At 41.4% G+C, this 24,084-nt stretch overlaps 1 protein-coding gene across 8 annotated transcripts in view; it reads left to right on the forward strand.

Moving 5' to 3' along the window:
- The window catches only part of nfia (nuclear factor I/A), a 234,427-nt gene that overhangs the window by 165,411 nt on the left and 44,932 nt on the right, over positions 1-24,084 (forward strand). For 4 of the 8 annotated variants that reach the window (XM_015603325.3, XM_022669622.2, XM_015603326.3 and 1 more), the window contains exons 4-7: positions 2,706-2,780; positions 13,237-13,354; positions 18,612-18,739; positions 21,877-21,927. In XM_015603325.3, the coding sequence (XP_015458811.2) occupies positions 2,706-2,780; positions 13,237-13,354; positions 18,612-18,739; positions 21,877-21,927 (372 nt within the window). The remainder of the gene's footprint in view (positions 1-2,705; positions 2,781-13,236; positions 13,355-18,611; positions 18,740-21,876; positions 21,928-24,084) is intronic. The other 4 variants (XM_022669621.2, XM_007240078.4, XM_007240077.3 and 1 more) reach the window with 1 other exon arrangement.

Genomic DNA, 24,084 nt, shown 5'->3' on the forward strand with positions numbered 1-24,084 from the left:
GAATTTAGACTTGATGTAACACAGTGGATCAACACCAGTAGATCACATGACTCTCCAAATCATTACTGATTGTGGAAACATGCCAAGATGCATGAAAACTGTGATTAAAAACCAGATATTGATTTCTAAACTCTTAAAACGTTATGAATATTAACTTGTTTTGTTTTTTTGCATTATTTGAGGTCTGAAAGCTCTGCATCTTTTTTTTTTTATTTCAGCCATTTATCATTTTTTTGCAAATAAATGATGTAAATGTACTGAAACTGAATGGAACTCAGAAAGAATGGTGTGTGTGTAGAGTGTGTTGGGAGTTGGGTGTTAGGGAATGCTTCACTGCTCAGTGGTCAGTGGCTGTAATGAGGCAGTGGATGATGGCGAGCAGAGCTTTGGGTCAGCTGCTTTTTAATCAATATACACAGTAATTGGGGCCACTAAGCTCAGGGGTTACTGAGAGAGAGGGCTTGGACCATACTCGGCTCATATCGTACAGTATCGTAAAAAAATGTAGAGAAGTTTTGCCAGTAGAGCAGGAGAATAGGACTTTCTGCAATAGACAAACATTGCCATTGTCACCAGTCATTGATCAGTGTTCTCAGAATCATCAGGAATGGTGGTGCTCCATCCAGTACTTTTTGAGATGGATAGGTTGGATAGGAGTTGGGGATGAGTTGGGGTGGTGATCATCAAACTTCATGTCCTCAATAAAGCTTTTGTCACTTGAGTGCAATCAAATCCTCACAGCAATTGTATTAAATTAAATAGAACGTCTTCCCAAGGTAGTAGAGACCCTTCTCCCTGTTTTTTTTTAAATACTGTTGTTTTCATATGAAGTACTTAATAAACAGGTGCCCTTTGACATTTGACAGAAAGCCAACAGACAATACTTTTTATTATATAATTACTAATTACTAAGTATAAGTATTTTTCACACTATAAGGCACACTTAAAATCCTTTAATTTAACCAAAAATCATCAGTTCGCCTTATAAGCCGGTGCACTTTATGTATGAATTCTACCATTCAGGTATTAAGGAGCAGTAAAGCCACTCCGCTGAAGTACAGCATTATACAGAAGTTTTAGTGAAGTTTCTCCAGCACTAAGGCTGAAGCAGTTTTAGCATTAGACGCTAACCACAGCGCTAAGTGCTAGCTCTTTTGCCATTCACAGGTGAGTACATCAGAGCTATGTGGAACAAAACGCTAGCTAATCGTGCACTGGCTTAACAGAACACTGAGTGTTCCTCAGTGTTCCTCAGCGCTAGTGTAGCGCTGTTGGGTAGCATTTGCTAGCGCTAAGTGCTGCTAACCGCAGCTAGCACTGGTGCTAACCACGCTTTTGAAATCTAAGCTTACTGTAAATAAACTGAAGCACATAACTTACCCAAATAAACAGTTTTCAGGAGAGAAATCAATCTGTGTAGATTAACATCCAGCACTCGTTTGACTTTAAAATATATATATTTTTTTTGTTAAGAATTACAGCTTCCCCATTAGAAGGAAAACATAGCGACACCCTTGTTCCTTACTATTGTCGCTAAAATGCACTTTAAAATGCAGTGAGCCTTATGTTTGAAAATAGAGCAAAAAATAGAAGTTCATTAGGCTAGCTATCACACCTGCTCATCATGCTCATGCTCACACACACACACACACACACACATACAGACACACATATATACATATAAACATATGGGCAAAATATACACACAGGGCTTCATACTCCTTAAGCTGCTCCTTCTCAGGGCCTCTTTACAAAGAGTCATTCTGTGTTCTCTTCATGTGTGTGTGTGTGTGTGTGTGTGTGTGTGTGCATGAGTGTTTGTATTGAGAGACTGTCCCACACTCAGGGGATCCACTCCAGATGTGCTTTGCCCTCCATGTCACCCTAAACACTCCCTGCACTCCACTGGGACACTCTTTGTGCACGAGGGTGTGTGTGTGTGTGTGTGAGAGAGAGAGAGAGAGAGAGAGAGAGAGAGAGAGTGTGTGTGTGTGTACACACTCATCCATGTTTGTCAACATCAGTGATAGAATACAGTATATTGATCAGTTCAGGAGTATGCAATATGATGCCGTCATTATTGCAATACAGTGCAAACTCATTTAGCTTTAAGGACAGATTTTCTGATTTTTTGGTATTTTAATCTCAGTGTCTTCATGAGGTAGAGTTACCTGGAATAGTTTTCTCAGCGCCTTGAAGGAGTTCCTGGAGGTGCTGAACAATAGTTGCTGCTTTTCCTTCATGCTGTGAATCTTCAGCTCATCCTAAATCACATCAAATCACCATCTCAGCTGATCAGGTTTAGGTCAGGGGATTGTGGATGTCTTTAATGTTAAACCACAATGTAGAAAATAAATAAAATAAAGGGAAAAAATAGTTAACTCAGAAAACGATGTTTGCTCATACAAACTACAATATAGGGATGTAGAGACCAATATGCAAACAGAGTCTGCCAAAAGCAAATAGAAAAGAAGCAGCGTCAGCAGTGGCAGCAGACTAAACTCAAAACTTAAAAGTTTAAACTTAAAGATCTACGTTTAAATGTGTATGAAGCCACAAATGTTCACCTAACACAGAGTAGTTGAGTAATGTTTGGAAATATGAAATTTTATGTGTTTTAAATACATTTTATTAGACTTAAAACATTGCACCCGGAATGTAAAGAAAAAGTATTAATGTTATTTGCTTTGTTTCTTGTTTTTCAGGACACCTGGGCTTCCAGGACAGTTTCGTCACATCAGGTGTCTTCACCGTCTCTGAACTTGTGCGAGTCTCACAGAGTAAGAAGCTTCTATCATCTCTGTTTACCATATGCACCATCAGCCATAACATTAAAACCACCTGCATAATATTGTAGAGATTAACTTTTTTCACAGTGTTTCTGCTTCAACACGCATGGAACATTGACTGTTCACTTGCGACCTTGATCAGAGCCATTAATACAAGAAAAGCTATGTTCTCCACTTCTTCTATCAGCAGTTTATTGTCATGTATAGGGCTGCAGCTGTCAATTATTTTAGTAATCGAGTACTCTACTGAAAAATCGATTCGATTAATCGAGTAATCGGATAAAACATAAAATAAGAGATTTCATAAAATAAGAAATTTTACTTAATAATGAATGACCAATTGGTTTAATTTTTTAATTCCAAACATACGTTTCCACATTGCAAACACAAATAGAAATAAATAAAACGCAAACTACACAGAAATACCACAAGTAATAATTTAATAATTAATAATTTAATAAATTAAGTTAAATTAGTTCAACTTAGGATTTCTTGTAAGTATTAAATATCGGGCATTAATCAATAAGAAAGGCATAAACATTGGCTTTATGTTGTGCATCTTAGCTAAATGACAATACAGGAAGTTCATGGCCAGCTAACTTTAACGTGTATTTATTTATAAACTCCACAGCGCTCTGTTTACTGATTACATAAAGCCTGTATTAAGTCTAGAACCTTTCTTCATTGTAATAAACTAACCACACACATTAGACAGTATTTCTAATAATCAGCACTCCACAGCGCTGTCGTTCTGTTATTAAGGTAGATTAGATGTTTATCTCATTGATTTGTTATAAGTTAAATTTACCTGCTCACCATTTACTGGGCGTGGGTGACGTAACACACGTAACGTAAAGCCCGCTATTTCACATTAAAAGTCTGCGCTAAATTCTGTGCTCTGCGTTTTAAAATTAATTCAACGATTACTTACAGAAAATTAATGGATCAATTTTTTAAATTGAGTAACTCAAATTACTCGAGTAATCGTTTCACCCCTAGTTATGTACATTTTACTATTAGTCTTTTGGAATATCTTCATTTTTAAAAGGACAGCACCATTCTGTTGCTACATATCAGGTTTTTAAAAGAACTGTAAAGCTGTGATGTTTCACTCTTTCTGTATCTTAATCCTCACTGTGCTGGTAATGCAGTCTCGCCTGTGTTCTGAGATCTGAGCTCTGCAGTGTTCTCTGGAAGCCTCTTCGTTTCTCACTGCATTTTCTTTCTGCTCTTTCTTTTGGAACAATGGAATCCACTGTTCCTCCGGTCGAAATCGAAACAGTGGCAAAAAGCAGACTGTCAGCTTAAAGAGAGCTAGATTACACTGCAGCCCTGCAGCCTTCGGACATACCCGCCCGTCCACAGCCACTTCCTTTGTGCTCTAACAAAAACAATACATGTGCTGCTGGTGTCCCGTTCAGAGCTGATTATTGTTTATCCTCGGGTAATGTACGAAGATATAAGCAGCACAGTCTCATTTTAGTGAGATCTGATGACTGTAATCTTAATATTCATAAAAGAATAATAATTTAGCAATTGTGGAATATAGCTATTTACAATCATGTGTGTTACTTGTTACTTGTGCTGTGGACTTTCAAAGTATATAGTAGCATCTTCTACAAAGAGACACCTCACTCTGCATACTGTAAATCCTGCATTAGAGAAGTTATGACACATTAAATATGTTTTACTTTTTTTGCTCAGTCAGTTAAAAAGTAGTAGTAGCATTAGTGTTTGTGGAAGTAATAAAGTAGTAAAGCAGTAAAAGTTGTAGTAATACTGTTTTTGGTGCCACTTTAAAATAGGGCTCCTTTATAAAGGGTGTATATATATATATATATATATATGTATATATATAGTTTATAAGTGTTGATACACTTACAACTCAGTAATTACTGTTTTAAAATAATATAGAAAGTCGGTTTAATATAGAAATAATATAGAAAGTCAGTTTACTTATGTTTATTTATTAGTTTATTCATCTATTATTATATTATTATAGTTAAATCAATGAAAGTCATTTACAAAAATGTTAATGATGAGTGATGTGATTGAAGAGACAACAAAAGATAAGCATCTAGTAAGATCTGAGGTTTAACAGGATAAATGAATGTGTTGTAACTAATACCCATTAATAAACTCATTTATAAACTATGAATAAACTCTTTGTAATGGAGCCTCATTTTGAAGTGTAGTCGAATCCATGTCCAGTTCCGCAAACAATCCTCCATTTGCCTTGCGGCTGCCTGTAGATCTCCGATTGGTTGTTGACATTGTTCACATCACTATTTGCGTGAGCCAAGTCTCAAGACTTACTATAATATTAAACATGGTTGATTTTTTCTAAATGGCAGAACGAGAAACCAACTAACTTAAACTTTCAATGCTAACTAGGGCTGCAACTAATGATTATTTTGGTAATCGACTAATCTGGGGATTATTTTTTTGATTAGTCGATTAGTCAGCAATTAATTCACCACGCCCTCCAACTTTGCTTGCTGTGGTTACAGCTTCTTTTTTTAGGGTTTTTCTATCGATTCAAAAAGATAGAAACTTCTGAATATGGGATTTCAAGATCCTGTAAATGTCCAAAAAATTGCCCTTGGAAAATGCATGGAAAGTGCTGATATTTAGTAAGGAAATAAGTAATCTGTTGTGTTTGAGCATGTTTGGAGACTGAGTTTAAACTGTGTGAGTGTCCCCAGTACCTTGTGTAGTGCTACAAATAAGCGATTAGTCGACAATTAACATTTGGAGTCAACACATTTTTATAATCATTGCAGTCCTAATCCTAACCTCCTTACACTGAACGATCGAGATGACACGACCACAACTCGAATCTAGCAACACTACCCTGATTTTAACCCAACACTGAAAAATTGTCTGCGACAGTAAAATCGCTTGAAAACTGTTTGGAGTAAAGTCAGCATAATCCAGAACTCCAGAACCCTCCAGCTCCGGACGTTCTTTCCTAGACCACTTTCCTTTTTATTCTTTGCGCTTTCCAAGAACCCCAAAAGAACCCAGAAGGAGCCTAAACCGAAACAAAGAAGGATGGCGAGGGGTCGGAGGAGTCGGAAACGTGACCTTTAAAAATTGCAGACGTCCACAGTGGAGAGTGACAGAGCGCAGCGCGATCCATACGCGCCTGTCGATGGCCGCTAACAATAGCCGATCCAAACTGCCTGTCAGCACTCACAGGAGCCTTCTGATCAAAGGTGCATTGATCACACTCCTCCGTGACCTAATCCTGGGCCCTGCAGTGGGGAACGGGGGGAGGGTCGGGGGGCGCCAGGGGCCTGGGCACGGAGCCCACGCATGGGGGGCTTCCCAGGCTCAGCCTGCGCATGCCCTGCCAGCACAAAGACGACAGCTTCTGAAGCGCCAGAGAGAGAGAGGGAACGTCTGGGTGCCACCACGGCCTGGCCCGGTGACAGCGTGGAGGAGGGGTTTCAGCTGTGTGTGTGTGTGTGGTGGTTTATGATGGCTCAGGAGAGAGTCTGCTGTTTAGAGTAGTGTGTGTGTGTTTTGTTGCACAGAGAGGTAGAGCGAGATTGGTAGAGAGAGAAAGAGCAAGAGAAAGAGAGAGAGAGATATTAGTACGATTAGCACAGCCAGTGCTGCGCTGCATCAGAAGTCCTGGCATATGATTGTAACGAGATTAAGGAATATGCATAATTGATCCAGCTCCACAGAGGCATCGGCTTTTATCCTAACATCTGTGACACGCAGGGAAGAAAGACCAGCGCTGGGTGGCATATGCTGGCTGTTCACTTCAAATCAGAAGTGATTTTTTTAGTCCTCTCTTCGCCCTTCTTTCTCTTCCATGGGCCAACGATTGCTTGATTCCTTTAGACGTGTTTCTTCTCACAGGGCAGATTGAAAACAAGTGTGCTTGTGAGTATTTTGTGTTTAAGACGTTATAAACAATAGCTTGGTCAGCCATAACATTTAAAACGCCAGCCCAAAATTGTGCGGGTCCCCATCAAAACAGATTAGTCAAGTCAAGTCAAGTAGTTTTATTGTCAATACTGCATATGTACAGGACATACAGAGAATTGAAATTACGTTACTCTCCTTCACAAATTTTACAGCAAGTACAGATAATAGATATAATAAAGGAGAATGGGAGACACTATGTGTACAATACAGCAGGGACACAAATAGACATACATGAGACAAAAACAAGGTGCAGTGGTGTGGGGGAGGAATAGATATATAAATATAAGTAAATAAGTAAAAATAGATATATAATTATTATATAAAAGAGTGGGAGAAACTATATGTTCAATACAGCAAGACACAATAAACATACGTAAGACAATAGTGCAATATTGATGGTGATCGAGATGGAATGACAGTAAAAATAGTAAATAACAGTAGTGCAAATACAGTATATGGTATATAGCTTAAGGCTGGTAAAGTGAATGGGTGCGTAAGTCCTTAAAGTTCACAGTTTAATTAAGTGGAATTAAAGTGCGTATTGACAGTGCAAGTATATCAGTAGTGCAGGTGTTGTGTAGTGCAAGTCCGTTTGGAAGGGACCAGTACTTTGTGCATTGTAGTGCAGAGTTTCAGTACTTTATTAGTGGGGGGGTCAGGATGCTGAGTGACTGTGTGCTGGGGGCAGGATTGGGATGGGGGGTAGAGCAGGAAGAGAGTTCAGCATCCTCACAGCCTGATGGATGGGGCTGTCTCGCAGTCTGCTGGTCCTCGCCCCGAGACTCCGCAGTCTCCTCCCTGATGGCAGCAGGCTGAAGAAGCTGTGTAGTGGGTGAGAGGGATCTCCTGCCAGACGGAGGGCTTTCCGTGTGAGGCGGGAGCTGTACAAGCTGTACAAGTCCTGAAGGACATCATTAAAGATGTTCTCAGCGTTTGCTTGTTCGCATTAAAGAAACAATCAGTAATAAATGCAAGCAAGTGTGTGAAATGGCTACAGGAATCTGATTTTCAAAGACTGGATAGCTCACTAAAACTCACGCGGGTTTCCAGATAGACACACAGTGGCAAGCGACAATGTTTCTTACTCTGTTGCTGATCAGTACATTTATATACACTTTAATGCCCACCCCTACTATGCCAGTGGTGAAACATAATAACATAGCTATGATCAGCATCCTTACTGAAGCCTAGTGATTACCTGTTCAGCAGAAAAAAACTTGTCAGCTCGCCCGTTCCTATGGTCGTTTTAACACAGTTTGTGTGCTGTTGTCTAACCTGGTTGTGGAAATTGGACTAGGAGAAAGAAAGCTATGCAGATTGCTGTGACGTATCACACAGTTCAAGTAAGAAAATACTGTCTGAAGCTTTGCGGAGAAGAACTGCCAGTGCTTGAACTCAGCATGTTTCTTTAATATCTGAAAAAAAATTCTGATAATGGGATTAATGGGAATTTATTAGAACCCTCGCTAACTTAGATGACTCTCAGATTCTCCATCGTAAACCCAGTTCTGGCTTTGCTTGTAGGCCACGTCCAAAGCCTCGTAGACTTCCAAAGTGTCATCCAAAGTAAAAGACAGCCAGTTTTTTGATTAATGCGTTGTGAAGAGATGCTTTTTCCAGGCAGCCTGTCAAGCAAAATGTCTCACGTCGGGGGCCAAAAGCTTTGGAGTCATCTCTTCGTTCATTCCCACAAGTGAACGTCTGGAATTATGGGATCATCTGATCTCTTCTCTTTTTGTTTTTTTTGGAATTGACCCCCAGCCCTGTTGTAATGTGAGTGTAACGGCGGTCTCCCATCACTAAGGCTGCTTCGTATACTTGACTTATGCCTTCACGTCGCCCAGGGATCATTTACGCATCTTCCCGAACCCTCCTTTAGCACACCTTCAGAAAAGCTCCAGACTCAGCAGAGGAGTCCTCTAACAGGATTGGTCCCTATGGAGCAGCAGGAGGGGGGATTAGAGTGCAGTATGTATGCATGCTCATGACTTTGGAAGGTGCCTGTGGAATCAGCAGCAGCAGCCGCAGCTGCAGCATCGGCAACCTCAGCAGCAGAATGATGATATGATTGAGCTGAGTGCAAGGAGGGTAAGAGGTAAGAGGTTCAGGTTGGACCTTCAGATGCCTATGGTGCACCGCTCGTTTCACGGAAGTTCGTACAAGCGAGAGTGTGTGTGTGTGTGTTGCGTGAGATTTATTTAAGTGAATGGACGCGAGAGGTTGAGTACGGAGATGGTGCCCGTTCAGAAGATGAAGGGTGGTGATATTGAATGGACGACAGGCTGCCTTAGCTTTTCCCTGTCTATACGCTGTGACCTTGGCTTTGTGCACCCATTACACAATTCAGTGGCAGCCCAATCGAATCTGCTTCTGTCGATCAATATCCTATTAAAGCGCCACACAAAAAAGAGAGGGAGAGAGGGAGCAAGAGAGAGGAGGAGGAGGAGTGGGAAGATGGGGAGGGGGGTGGTCAAGGGGCGAGAGAGAAATGAAAGTCTCCATAAAGTTAGCGGTTATAGCTACGTTTTTTGTAAATGGAACTCCACATAATTGGCCGGTCAATACCAGGCCGGGGTAATTTGGGAGATTGGGCCCCCGCCCTTTCTGTAGGCTACCTCCTCCCCTCTCGTCCCATCTCGTTCTCTTTCGCTCCCCTAGTTTCTTCCCCCTAACAATCAGGCTCTTCCCATCCGGCTTCAATTCTCGTATATGGCTCTGTATTTCCTACAGTGCGGTTTCGCCAATTTACCTTCAGCTGCGCTTCAGCTTTTATATCAAGTGACACATAGAGACACGACTTGGCACGAATACAAGCTCAGGTAGACAACAGGATGAGTGTGTGAGTGTGTACGTCAGTGTGTATGCCAGAGTAAGTGGCTCAGCTGTAGAGCCCGGCCCAGCTTTGTAAGCCAGAAAGAGGCAGGATTTAGGATTAGTCTAAGGTTATTGTTATTATTCTTCCAGTGAGGGATCTGCCCAAATGTTGGCAGGCACTGGGCAGCCCGGTCCAGGGGCAGGAACACCTGGGATATCCCCGGGTACAGCCTGGGTGCTGGCACGCTCCTCGCAGCCATATGACAGAACAGGGGGAGCAGATGAATAATGGAGGAGAAGGAGGCAGCCGTCATCTCCCTGTCCCGCCTCAGATTCTGCCCTGCGGCCTCCTGCCCTGGTACTGCCATTGGGAACGCCAGCGGGTAGTACCATCTGCATGGTGGACACACAAACACAATCACCCACGGTCAGGCCTGTAGAAAAGCAGTGGTCACCAACTTGGCATACAGCTCCTGGACCGGATCCGGTTTTTACCAGATGTTTTTCACTGCAGCCTTGTATTCCTCAGTTTATGCGTATCCTAAACATGGGTTACCTTTCGAGCTTATCACGGATCTTCCCTGATTCTTTACAGCACTACTTACAATTCTCTGATTCGACAGTAATCCCTACTGAAGGAGCTGAGGAAGTGCTGTGCAAGCAAATCATCATCTGCACTGTGAGAGTAGTATTCTCTCGTAAACATCTCAGGGCAGGAGTGCTGATCTGTGATGGTTTTTCCGTTAGCCTGGTCAGTGTCCAGCCCTCCATGACTGACTCCTCTCTCCTCCACCTTGACCTGCCGATGACGGCCCGTGGCCTGAAGAATCACCTCCTCTCACTTGGTTTGGTTGTGGAGGCCGCGGGGGTGATGGAGGCTAGCGTTGTACTTTTCTCATCCTAAAGCTGTGCGGCCTGGGTTCCCTGAGGTTCCTCAGCTCAGCTGATCCAGCAGAAAAACCAAAGCCCTGTCAGAGCCGACTGCCTTCACTCTGGCTCGGGAGGAGCTCCGGCATGCCCTGGCCCGCTGGCTCATAAGAAGTAAAGCGGCGGGAAACAGGAGGAGGAGGAGGGCGAAGAGGCTCAGGGTGGACTCACGTCCAGAGTTTTGACGTTGATTGCTGCTTCTGTTGTCAAATGCTTCAATTTGAAAATCCGGCCGAACAAAAGGCAGTTTTTTCCCCTCTCTTCCTCCCCCCTCCTCCTGTTCTTCTTTCAATGAAAAGACCCTCCAGCTTTTGTAGAATCTGTAGCCGGCACTGGAGGGTGGTGTGTTTATATGTGTGTGCGTCTGCATGTATGTGTGGAGTAGCTGACTTCTTCAACTGAAGACCACACTGGATCGACACTTGGCTCCTTTCGATTTGTGTTTCTATTGGATTCTTGTAACTTTAGTTTAAAAAATAAGCAATTTGAGCTTGAGTTGGTATACACTGACATGGCAAATGTCTGGAGCAGGAACTATTATCATGTCCCATGAATTATGCAATGTCCCATGGAAAATTTTAGGCAGACACCACCGGCCACGATTATTACAGTCCAGAGCGCAACCCAGAGTGGTAATGTCTTCTATTACGTGTTCCCAAACTTTGACGGCTATACCCAATCCTCAAAACATCAGGCATGCAGGTGTTGTCTTCTCAGTATGCAGTGGTCAATACCTACTGCACCAAAAGTGCTCCAAGGTGGCTCCACAAATGGTGTACTAAGAAAACCAAGGTCTACGACAAGGTCATGGGCACCCATTGATGGCTCGTTTATGCTTATTGAGGCCCCACCTCACAGCTTACTAACCTTTTCTACAGGAAGGCTCTGGATTCTGGCCCGTTTAATGTGTTGTTTTATAGAGCAGCGGTTCCGAACCTCCTATCCTGCACTGTTTTAGAGGTGCTCTGCTCAAACAAGCCACCTTTAACTTAGGACTTCAACTTGTTAATAAGCTGATTTGCTGGATCAGGGGTCTTGGCAATAGATACCAAGTTCAGAGAAACTTTACATTATTTGGAAACCCCTCCTTTCGACAGAACTTTTACACCACTTTTGCAGAGTAAGCAAAAGAGAAGGACGTATACCATATAAATATAAAGTATAAGCTCTCTTTTTCTCTATGTCTATCTATTTCAACATCGTTATCTCTTTCAGTCTGGTTCACCTTCTTTTATTCCTCCTCCTCCTCTTCCTCCCTCTTTATCCTTTCTCCTCTATCTCTGCAGCCCTGCCTCCATCCCTTTGAACTAACCCCTTCTCTAAGTAGATAGAATAGATTGAAACATTCTGCTAATGTACTTTCTCTGCACAGGCGACTCCAAAGGTAGTGCAGTGGAGATCATAGATGGTGGAGAGAAAGAGAGGGAGGGAGAGAGAGAGAGAGAAAGAGAGAGAGATCAATGCTGGCCTGATAGCCACAGTCTTCATTTGGAATCCTCTGAGCAAAAGCACTTGCTAAAGCCCTTAAGAGGTAGAGACTGCGGATTACCTTTATGATTGATTTCCATTCCAGTCAGACAGACTGCAGTGTGTTCATTTTTCTCCCCAAACTGCAGCACGGCCGAGCGGCCGATCTCCTCCTCGTCCGTCCGTGCGTGTGCACGCAAGTGTGTGCGCGCGAGAGTGTGTGTGTGTACGTGCGCGAAGGCCGGCTGAGTTACAGCAGCCCGGTGCCCAGGTTAGCTCTCACACAAATTACTTCACGTCACACTATTAGCCATGCAAATGCAGTTGGCTTTACTGCGCCTCGTAAATAACCGGCCCTGCCACTTCTATTAGAGGGGAGGGTCAACCGCCATTGGGGGGGAGGCAGGGGGGGAGGTTTGGGAGGGTGTGATGGTGGGGGGGCAGGGGGGGTGTGGAATTAAAATAAAAGAGATGACTCAGAAATTATAGAGCTTTTGCGGACCCCACCTCCTCACCACCTCCTTCATCACGGTCCCTTTGGCCAACTTTTGCACCTCAGTTTCTTTGGCCACAGAGCCAAAGCATGCCTCCCTCTCTCTTTTTCTCTCGCTCACTCTCTCTTTCTCACTTTCTTTCAATCTCGATATTGCTCCCTCGCTCGCTCTCTCCCTCTCTCTCGCAGGGTCCAACTTGCCCCGGTAGACGTGTCCTCTTCCAATGTTAATTAGCAAGCCCATTACCGTGTCTATCAGGCTCTTCCATGCTGTCGTCTGCTCTGGTCCGGGGCTGGGGAGTATTATGTATGCAGGGCCAGCACCGCTGCCTTACACGTTTGCGCTGTCCTCATCAAAAATAGTGGGTCTCAGTCACCATGAATATAAAGAGGCATCACAGCTTTATGGAGTGGATGACAAAGGCGTTCGATAGAGCAGAGTGCTCACCGGTGACCTACAGAGGAGATACGGGGGCGCTGCGGCTAGCCACCGGGGTGGGGAGGGGGGTAGAGAGGTGAGCTGGGGTTTAGGTGTGTGTGTGGGAGGGGGGGACTCTTTTTAACTGATGTAATTTAGGCCAAACAAGAAGAAGGAAAGAGGGTGAAGTCCTGCGAGAGGTAAAGCTGAAACTTCTGGTCCGGTAATGAATGAAGACCACCAGGGCTAAGTGGAAATCTAATGCATGGTTAGGTTTGGAAGCTTTCTGATAGACCTGGTGTGCTTACCTTTGTCCTCTTCCTTTCTTTCTGTGTGTGTGTGTGTGTTTGTGTGTGTGTGTGTGTGTGTGTGTGTGTGTGTCGTAGCCCCCATCGCAGCAGGGACGGGCCCTAACTTCTCATTGGCGGACTTGGACAGCTCTTCTTACTACAGTATGAGCCCCGGGGCCATGAGGAGGCCCCTACCCAGCACGTCTTCAAGCAGGTAACTCCCTCTCTCTCTTTCTTTTTGTGTTTCACTTACTTCCTTCTCTCTCCCTTTCTCTTTAAATCTCCTACTTCTTTTTTTCTCCCTTTCTCTTTCTCCACACTCTTCTTATTTCTCACTCAAACTCTCTTTTTCTCTTTCTAAGTCTCTGGCTCTTTTCTCTTCTTTTCAGATCTCGCTTTCTCTCTGTACACACTCTTCTACATAATTCTCCTAAACTTTATTTTTGTCTTTCTTCTTCTCTTCTTTTCCTTGCTATCTCTGTTGCTGTCTTTCCTCTTTTAAACTTTTGTTCTTTCTTTCCTCTTCTTTTCCTTTCTAAATATATTTCTGAATATCTCTGTCTTTCTTTCTCTTCTTTTCTTTCTTTCTTTCTACTCCCTCTTTTCCTCTTTTTGGATCTCTCTCTTTTTTATGTTTCTCTCTTTCATCTTCTGTGCTGATTTCTTGTTTTTTGTCTTTCTATGTCTCTCACTCTCTTTCTCCCATACTGTCTTTCCTCATCATTATGTCTCTCTCTTTTTTCTCATTTGCTCTCTTTTTTCTTTCTTTTATTTACACTCATCTACAGCTTTCTCCTAAACTTTCTTTCGATCCCCCCTCTTTTCAACTTTCTCCAACTTTCTTTCATCTTCTTTCTAGATTCCTCTCTCTCTCTCTCTCTCTCTCTCTGGGTCTTAATTAATCAGTGCAGGCAGTGATTGATGTGTTGGCTGAGGAGCTGGAGCTCCGTGAGTCGACAGCATATGTGGGTCCACATGGAACCTCCTTCTAACACTGTCCGCCTAGCCTAGAGGCCAGCACTCCCCCCTCAACACACACACACACATACACACAAAGTCCCCAGTGAAAAGCTCTGCTGAGTGCCCCCCTCTTCCCTTTGGCATGACTCAGGCCCACAGACAGGTGTGTGGTTAGCGTATACGTGTGTGTGTGTGTGTGTGTGGATTGAGGCCCCCTCTGAGTATGCTGATTTAGCAGCCTTCCAGGTCACTTTAACTGCTTGAAAACTGTACAGTACACTGATGTGCATAAAACCACACACACACACACAAATATACACACACATACAGTGGAAAAAGGAACGCTTTGAATTAACCTGATTTAAACATGCCAAATTAGTCAATTATGCTGCATAAACACCAACACCTTTCAGTTTATTTACTTTCTGATGTAATATGTTTTATATTTATACGTAAATTATGTACTCATTTGAATCAAGTCACTTCAATGCATCACCTTTTTTTCACTGCACAGAGTTAAGTCATTCATCACTGCCATTTAAAAAAACGTGCACCTCCAAAATGCCGGCTTTACAGGAGAAAGTCACTTTGAGAAGATATTGTAGGAGCACTGAACTAAGGCTTGCATCAGCAGTCAGAGTCTGAGAGACAGCAGGCACAATTGCCCTTGCTCTCTCTAGGTGGGTAGATGATGCTCTCTCTCTTCACATCACATTACTTTCTAGGTGATGTCGGTCAGCACAGGTGTCTGTTAGCTGATGTATCTGAAGTCACGGCGCTTTCCTCCAAATGCGCTGTGATGCTACTCGGTAATACTACATCTCCAGCAGAGAAAATGGGCTAAAGTTATAAATAAATAAATAAATAAATAAGGTCATTTCAATTGATCATGACATTCTAATATAATATACAGACAAAAAGTGAAAGGCTGCAAATATTGATTTATTTGTTGTTTGCCTGACAATATTCACGCTTTTAATCCCAGAAAAAAATCTTATTTTACTTTAATTTACCTTTTAAAAAGCCATTTAATTGTCGGATTAAAGGGCTGATTACTGTTGTTTTGCTGTTTTCCTCTGGTTTTAAGTGCTTGGCGCTGACTCAGCTCTTGATTGGTTCAGATAAAAGACTACATGCGGATGGGGGTGGGACTGGTGACTTCATGGGCCCTGAATTGTTTAATATTGCGATATATATCATCGAAAAAAAAAGGAACATTTGCAAGGTAATTTTTTTTCCAGTATCGTGCAGCCCTGCACTGTACATACATTCACTTTTTATTTATTTATTTATTTATTTATTTTTTACTATTTTTTCTTTTGCTGCTCATTTGCTGCTCATTTTTCTCCACAGCAGAAAGACGATTCCTTATTATTGTACTTAACCAATCACCCACAAGCATGCTCCTCCAGATGATTCTCATTAAAGTGCTGAATCAGACGAGGAGGTCTGCATCTCCTGTAATGATACAGATGTTAGCGTCTTACATTCAGAGATGCGTACAGTAATTAAATAATCAAGCGCAGTGTTTACACTTGAGAATGAACCCTTGAATGGGTTCTGGAGATGATGATGCTGGTAGTGATGGTGATGGAGGGCGGTGTACAGTGTATGTATGTTTTCCTTTACAATTTGTATGGATAAGTGTGTTTTATGTGCGCTGTGTGTGTGTTTGAGCGCGCGTGTGTATGCGTGGTTGCGCGTGAGCTCGGCCCACATGCTTCAGTGGCCTCTTCAGCCAGGCCTGCCAAAGAAAACATCTGGAACAAGGAGCCTATGTGTGTCTGCATGCTAGAGAGTAATTAAGTGATTATGAGTGAAAAACGCCAGTAGACCTTACATTAACAAATAAATGTCAGAGCCGGGCCTTCAGCAGATAAGTCACTCACACACACACATTTACATTACACAAAACACATCACACCCACCGTCTCCGGCCCCCGAGGAGCCCTCACCTCTGAATTTCATATGCTGTGCTGTAGTGGAGACTTTCAGCAGACCCAGCCTCGGGGATACACTGCTCTGTTATGTGCTTCAGCTGCTCTTTTTACACACCTGATTGAACTCAGAGAAAAAAAAAAAGATCTTCATGAGTTAAAGTGTTAAGCTGTGCAGTGTACGAGAAATCTGTTCAGGCCTGGTTCAATTCAGCATGCCCTGATTGGATAATTATAGCATTGTACATTTTTTTCAGTGTTTTGTAAATTTTAATTCACCCAATTTTCCAAAAATTAGGCATTAGGTACATTTTCCGATATGCTTGAAATTCATATTGACAAAAAAAAAACATGTCTTTGTTTATTAAGTGATGATAGTTCTTTTATATTTACACTAGTTCAAAAAAGACTAATCTTTGCTGGCTTAACAGCAGCTAAAAAGACTATAGTATTTTATTGGTTTAATCCCCAAAACAAGACTCTCAAAACAATGGCTGTTATTCTGACATATTATGACATATATTTTGACAGCTAAAGCAGCTACACTTATGGGGTGGGATACCATTATATCAACCTTTAAAGACTTAAGGGCTAATCTTATTAGCCAATATTAGACACTCACCATGTACATTTTTTTACTCTACTTATATCGTGTGACAATGACTGAGATGGTTTAGCCTTTATATCTGTATCTGCTTCAGTTGTATTTTCACTTTTTAGTGCTGAATCATAAATTTTATACTTTTGTTAAAAACAATAAAAAATTATCACAAAAATTAAGCATTAGGCACAATAAAAATTCAGCAACCATATAGAAACTGAGATTTTACAGTATTTTACAGCAAGTTAACAGGACAAAAAGTTGCCACTAATTACTAAAAGAAATTCACTTAAAAAATATTACAGCTTGATATGAATTGCAGAGTAATACAGCTTTTTAGAGTTAATAAAATATATTATAATACTGTAATTAATGTTTACAATAGCCATAGGTACTGTAAATGTTTAAAGCATTAGCCGCTAACCACAGCGCTAGCTTTTTAGCCGATCTGAGCTGAGTATATTGGACTGTAGTTTTAGTGTTTACCATGTTAAAACAAGCTACGTAGAATGAAGGGCTAGCTAATCTCACCCTGACTTACCGTAACACTCAAGGTTCCTCAGTGTAGCTCTGTAGGACAGCATTTACTAGCGCTAAGCGCTGCTGCTAACCGTGGCTAGCGCTGCTGCTAACCTCACTAAAATTTTAGCAATCTAAGCTTACTGTAAATAAACAGAAGTGCTTTACTCACCCTAAAAAACAGTTTTCAGGGGAGAAATCTGTGAAGATTAATATCCAGCTCTCATTTGACATGAAAAAAATATTTTTTAAGATTTTTTTAGTTTTGTTTACTTAGTTATATGAACCTATATTAATTATTAAGATTTGCTTTGCCATTATCATCAGCCAATTATATGCACCCATTTACTCCACAGTTTTTACTGCCAGACTTTAAGTGTAGACACTGCAATTTCAGTAATCTAGAATGAAGGTATGTACATTATGTACATACAAAATGTACATTATATGCTATATACTGTGTTATATGTACGTGTGTATCTCTGAATATACCCCCTGTTGCCCGCTCTGACCCCCTCTCAGGCCTGATCTCCAGGTCAGGGTGCCCCCCGATCTTGATTTAGCTTCAGGGTTAGAGCTCTTGAAGAGGATTAGCGCTGAGCCAGGATCTTGGGGTGGTGTGGGAGGCGGATGTTAGCCAGCTCTGTACACACACACACACACACACACACACACTGCTGGGCCAGCCACTCGTGCACACACACACACACACACACACAAATATACACTTACTGAACACACATATATGGTTTCACGTTTCAACAGGACAACTCTAATAAAATAAAAACTAAGAGACAACTTGATGAGTTTCTTTGATTTTACCAAATTTAAAACCTCTAGAATATAATCAAGAGGAAGATGATCACAAGCCATCAAACCATCATTTTTGCACCAGGAGTGGCATAAAGTTATCCAAAAGCAGTGTGTAAGACTAGTGGAGGAGAACATGCCAAGATGCATGAAAGCTGTGATTGAAAATCAGGGTTATTCCAACAAATATTGATTTCTGAACTCTTAAAACTTTAAGAATGTGAACGTGTTATTTCAGCCATTTCTCACCTTCTGCAAATAAATGCTTAAAATGACATGACAATAGTTTTATTTGGAATTTGAGGAAATGTTGTCTGTAGTTTGTATAATAAAACAATGATGTTCATTTTACTTAAACATATACCTATAAATAGCAAAATTCGAGAAATTGATTCAGAAACTGAAGTGGTCTCTTAATTTTTTCCGGCGCTGTATATTATAGGCAATACACAGCTTTTAAATCCATTTTTTTCAGTCAGTCTTATTGTCATAGGAGCATAAAATCCAGCACCTAGCCAATCAGTCTGCCTTTATGTATATTGGACATTCCTAAACAGATTTGTGTCAACTAAATACCTTTAAATCTCATCCATCTTTTCTCTTTTCCTCTCTCTCTCTCTCTCTCTCTCTCTTTCTCTCTGCAGTTCTGCGAAGCGTATTAAATGTATGGAAGAGGAGGTGGACAGTCCAGGGGAGGAGTCTTACTACCCCAGCCAGGGACGATCACCGGGCAGCGGCAGCCAAGCCAGCAGCTGGCACGACGTCGAGCCAGGTAAACACACAGACACACACACACACACAGACACACACACATATGTACACACAGTTGGCCAAACTCCTAAAACTGCTTTCCTGTCCTCACACACACACAGACACACATTTAAAGACTGTGAGAGTGAGAGCAGATGGATAAATGCTGTAGGTCTTTGTGCTTAAGTGAGTGTGTGTGTCTGTGTGTGTGTTTATGTGTGTCTGTGTTTGTGTGTGTCAGTGTGTGTTATATTGCAACGTCTGAGTGTCTCTTTCCCAGCTCACAGTTCTCCTGTGAGAACACCTGGGTTTAGAAGCATTGTATTGTCTAAGATAAGAACAGCAGTGTTGACCTGTCCATGCTCCGCCCACTGATGGTTGCCATGTTAAAAATGTTATACAGAATTATAGGAAAGTCCCTTTGTATTTAAATCTTAAACCTAATGAGATAAATTACATTGCCTCTGTAACACATACAAAAAGAAGGATAATTACAGTATTTTATTGTATTTATTTATGCCAAAACTTATTCTGAAAAGCTGCAATGCCCTGTAATTTGTTTTACAGTAAATTAGTGTTCTTATTGTACATTAATATGCTGTAAATCTTTCTCCACAGTGAATTACTGTTGTTTTACAACCTTTTATTAGCAATTTTTTTTACTGTTAACTTTTAATACAGTGTATATCCTCTTGAGACCCAGTGTCCTAATATGAGGACATTACATTTCTGCTTCTCTGAACCATTATAAAAACACTTCTTAATTTTTTAAAACATTGACCCTTTGACCTCATACAGAGACACTGCCCGTACCATCTAGTGGTCACAACATGACAACATGACACTCAATTGTTTGCAAACAGAAGGCGGGAAGCCCAGTCAAAGGTTTTTACAGCCATTCCAGACAAAATAGGGGCAGGTAAAAATTATCCTCCACTTCTATGTTTGGAACTAGTTTATTTTCTTCCTTTTTGGCACTAATTGTGTCCTTCTGATCCCAAATTGTCAAACAATTTTAAATGTTAAAATAAACTACTGTCCCCATATGAGGACATTGGAAGTTTTTTTTTTTTTTTTTTTTACAAAGACAAAGATTAGTTTTTAGTAATCGTAATAATCCCAAATAGCTAGGAGAAATTAAAAAATGTCAGGCAAATGTTCAGGTCTCAGGAGGATATATTAAAGATGCTGTTGTGGGTTGTGTGTGTGTGTGTGTGTGTGTGTGTGTGTGTGTGTATTTATTTGTCAGATATGTGGTCCAGTGATCCAGAGCCGTGTGTGTGTGTGTGTGATTTTCTATGAAAATAGAGGTATATAACAATAAACGGAGCCCCTCACTCTGTCTCTATAGGCAGCAGATTTATCAGACGAGGTCAGGCCTAATAAAGCTTAAAGCTCAGCCTTCAGTCCTGACACTGACCTTAAATTCTACACTCACTCAACCAGCATCACACTGACCACCACACTGCTCTCTCTCTCTCTCTCTCTCTCTCTCACTCTGTTTCTTTAGTTCCTGACTCCTCTGCTCTGTTTCTCTGTGTGTTCTCTGTATATTTGTATCTCATGTAGTTTTCTGCTTAATTTGATTGTGTTTCTGAAAGCGCCTCTTTTTGCCCAGTTTTCTTCTGAAGCGAATATAAACATGTCTGAAAGTAGAAGCAGAGTGGAGTATCATTCCGCCCGGCCTGTCCGCTGCCATTCTTTACTATAAACATCTTTGCCTACATGATTTGGAAAGTTTAGTGGAAAAGCGGTGTTTCCTGTTTCAGAGTTCCCGTTTAACTCAGAAACTGTTTATTTTTTTATTGTGTTGATGTGGTCAGATCCACTGCAGTGCTCAGCTTGTGACAGAGAGGGGAATTGTTCAAAGAAATTGTAAAAAGTGAAATCAGTACACTGAAAATATTATGGGTTGACTTTGTTTGTTAACCCGTAGATCCTATGATATATTATACAGTTATCAGTCATACAACATGAAAAGATTAACCCCTTAGTATATTTACTGTATTTTTCACACTATAAGGCGCATCAGCTTATAAGGCACACTATCATTAAACGTCTATTTTCTGGTCTTTTTTTATACATAAGGCGCATTAAGCGACACTAGTAAGGAACAGGGGCGGCCCCAAGTCTCGCTGCTGGGTGAATTAGGGTAAATTAACTAAGTTGAGTAAAGCTAAGCTAAGTAAACAAAACTGTTACTCTTAAAAAAACATTTTCTATTAAAGTCAAACAAGCGCTGGATGTTAATCTACACAAATTTCTCTCTTTATTTGGGTGAGTAAAGTGCTTTTGTTTATTTTCAGTAAGCTTAGCGAATAACTACTGGTAGAATTACCGTTTTTTAAGAAACATTAACATTGGGAAAATTAAAGGATTTTAAGTGTGCCTTATAGTGCGAAAAATGCGGTATAATAAATAAAACATATTTATATTTATTTTGTTGAAGTAGTATATATTTGATACTAATCAATCGTTTGGCATATTGGCAAGAAAATCGTTATCGCAAAAATACCCGTAAAAATATCATGATATAATTTTAGGGCCATATTGCCTAGCCCTAATGTTTAGTCATCATAAATTGACTTGTTTATGTCATTTCTAAGACTAATGTACTATATATCTTACATATATGTACTGTACATCCAATATCAACGAGGTTTATTTACCTTTTTATTTATTTTTATTTTTTAACATTCCTCATTGTTAAGATCTAGTAAGTTTGACAATCAATAGCAAGATATAGTTTCCTATTCTTAAACTTTTCAAATGATTTAATGAATACTTTGTGAGACTAAAAAAAGCTACACTGCAGTGCTTTATATGATGCAATGCCTTATATGATGTATTCCTGCTACACTGATGATCATAAATACCTGCACACCTTTGCTGTCTAACACTCACTGAGCATGCTGGCCAGTGTTCAGCCTCACTAACAAGATAACACCTCACAACATTGCTATCCAATGACATTTGGCATGTGAGTTTTTGTATGTGAGTGTGTGTGACCCAGCCGCCGGCCAGCCAGGCCTCGTCTTCAGTCTATGGGAGAACAGTGGGATCGGAGTGAGAAGCTAATCTGCTAAGCTAACCCTCGCTCTGCTCTTCTACTCACCCTGCCTCTCTTCTCTTCTTCTTTTCTTCCCTCGTCTTTCAAAGCTGGATATAAACTGCGTGGCTCGCTAGCTAGTTCATTCATCTCAAGACAAGGTAATACCACGTCACTTTTCCTTTCACCACCCCTCACCCCCACCCTCTTCTCCACCACCTCCACCACCCCATGCCCATCCCAGAGGGAGCGGCCTCTCGCTGTGGCGTCCAGCTTGATGTTGGTGTTTGTTTGGTTGTCTTGTTCATTGGTTTGTTTTGTCCGGGCGAGTCCTCCTCTCCTCCCTCCCTGTGATTCTGGACACAGTCTGTCTCCTCCTCCTCCTCCCCCAGAGTCCATTCCTCCAGCCTGATGTCAAACCCCTCGCGATCTGTGTTTGTGCATGATTTCATTCTCATCCAGCCGAGTGCATCTGAGCCTGTGTGTTTATGGCCGTGTGACATGTTTATATGTGTTGTGGGGAGTTTTTGTGTTTTTGTCAGCCTGTGGGAAGTAGGAGTTGGGTTTGGCGGCACTTTGTTTAACTCATAAAAGCTCTTCTACACTGATGAACATACAGCTGTTTGGTTATTAGTAGGACTAACCTGACAAAGGCCATGCTGATCAACCAGCAAGACCAAACTGACTAAGCCAGTCAACCAGTATGACCAACTCCTCAACCAGAATGACTTTTCTAGTCCACTAGCATTGTTTGACTTAGATTTCTGACCAGCGTGACCAAGCTAGAATGACCAGCCTTTTAGTACTGGTCCACCAATATGACCAAGCTTTTTGACCAGTCTAACTTGGGCAGGATGGTCTTAATGGTAGACTGGTCAAAAAAGCTCACTCTGGTTGACCAGCATAACCAAGCTGGTCTTGCTGGTAGACCAGCTTAGTTATGCTGGTCAACCAGAATGAGCTTACTATTGTTCAACACCTCCAGGAACTCCTTCTTTCAAGATGCTGAGAAAACTATTCCAGGTGATTCTACCTCATGAAGAGACTGAGATTAAAATATGTTCTAGTTTTGTATTTTTCTGCATGCGTTCCTGTATAGCTTTAATTTCTTTAATATTAAATGTACAGTGTAAAAATATCATAAAAAGAAAGACAAAAATAACACATTAGATGAAAAGAGGTGTGTCCAAACATTCACTGGTACTATATTTCTGTTAAATTCAAATTATAATAGATATGAACACAAATGGTTCAGTATCCAGACTATATTAAAGAGATATAGAGATAGATATGGCATAAGGCCATTTTTTAAGTAGAGTAAAGAGCTGGTGATTCAGTTATTACTGGTTATAACGCAGCAGTAAGTGGTGATCTGATCTGATCTGTGTGAAGGTGTGAAGTGAAAGTGGTGTGTAAGAGAGCTGTGTGTGAGAGCTGTGACTGACACCTGTTTAATTATTCAGCAGTTCTTAATACTTTTCCATCTGATCACGTCTTGTTCAGCGCCGGGCTGACCGCTGGTAGAACAGTGTTTCTGTCAGGACATTGTCTTTCTGGTTTAAGGTATGTGTGAGTGTGTGTGTGTATGTGTGTGTTGTTTATCTGTATTTGGTGGCTGTAGTGTGTTATAATTAGCCTGTCCTTATAAAACCTGATCTCAGAGGCAGCGTGCCCGTCATAGCTGGAGTAGCTGGTGTCAGGTGATGAACTGACCAGAGAGGCCTCTGAAGAGACGACGGCCATGTTTCACATAGCTCACAGTCAGCAAACAGGACACATCGTGCCTCTGACACTCTCTCACTCTCACACTCTTTCTTTCTTTCCTTCTTTCTTTATCACACATTTTTAAGTGAGGACTATTAGGCTTACTGTTGGATGATATGAAGATATTATGTATATATCGGTATATATGTATATATATTATGTATATAAAACAGGCACATGTCACCCCGCTGCTCACTGAGCTCATCTGGCTACCAGTTGATGCTCGTATCAAATTCAAAACTCTTACAATCGCCTACAAGGTGATGACAGAACAGGCTCCTTCCTACCTGCACTCACTCCTGAAGGCTTACGCTACCTCCCGGCCGCTGCGCTCCTCCAATGAACGTCGCCTCGCTTTGCCAAACAAACACTCACACAAAGCAATCCAGACTGTTCTCATACAGAGTTCCCCAATATGGAACAAACTACCTTCCACTACCAGATCAGGAGAATCTCTCGCTATCTTTAAGAAACTCCTGAAGACAGAGCTCTTCAAAGAGCACTTACTCTCCTAACACACTAACTACTTCTAACCCCATTTCCTTCTTCCCCTC

Source organism: Astyanax mexicanus, chromosome 16, assembly GCF_023375975.1.
Source record: "Astyanax mexicanus isolate ESR-SI-001 chromosome 16, AstMex3_surface, whole genome shotgun sequence".
Taxonomy (NCBI): Eukaryota; Metazoa; Chordata; class Actinopteri; order Characiformes; family Acestrorhamphidae; genus Astyanax; species Astyanax mexicanus.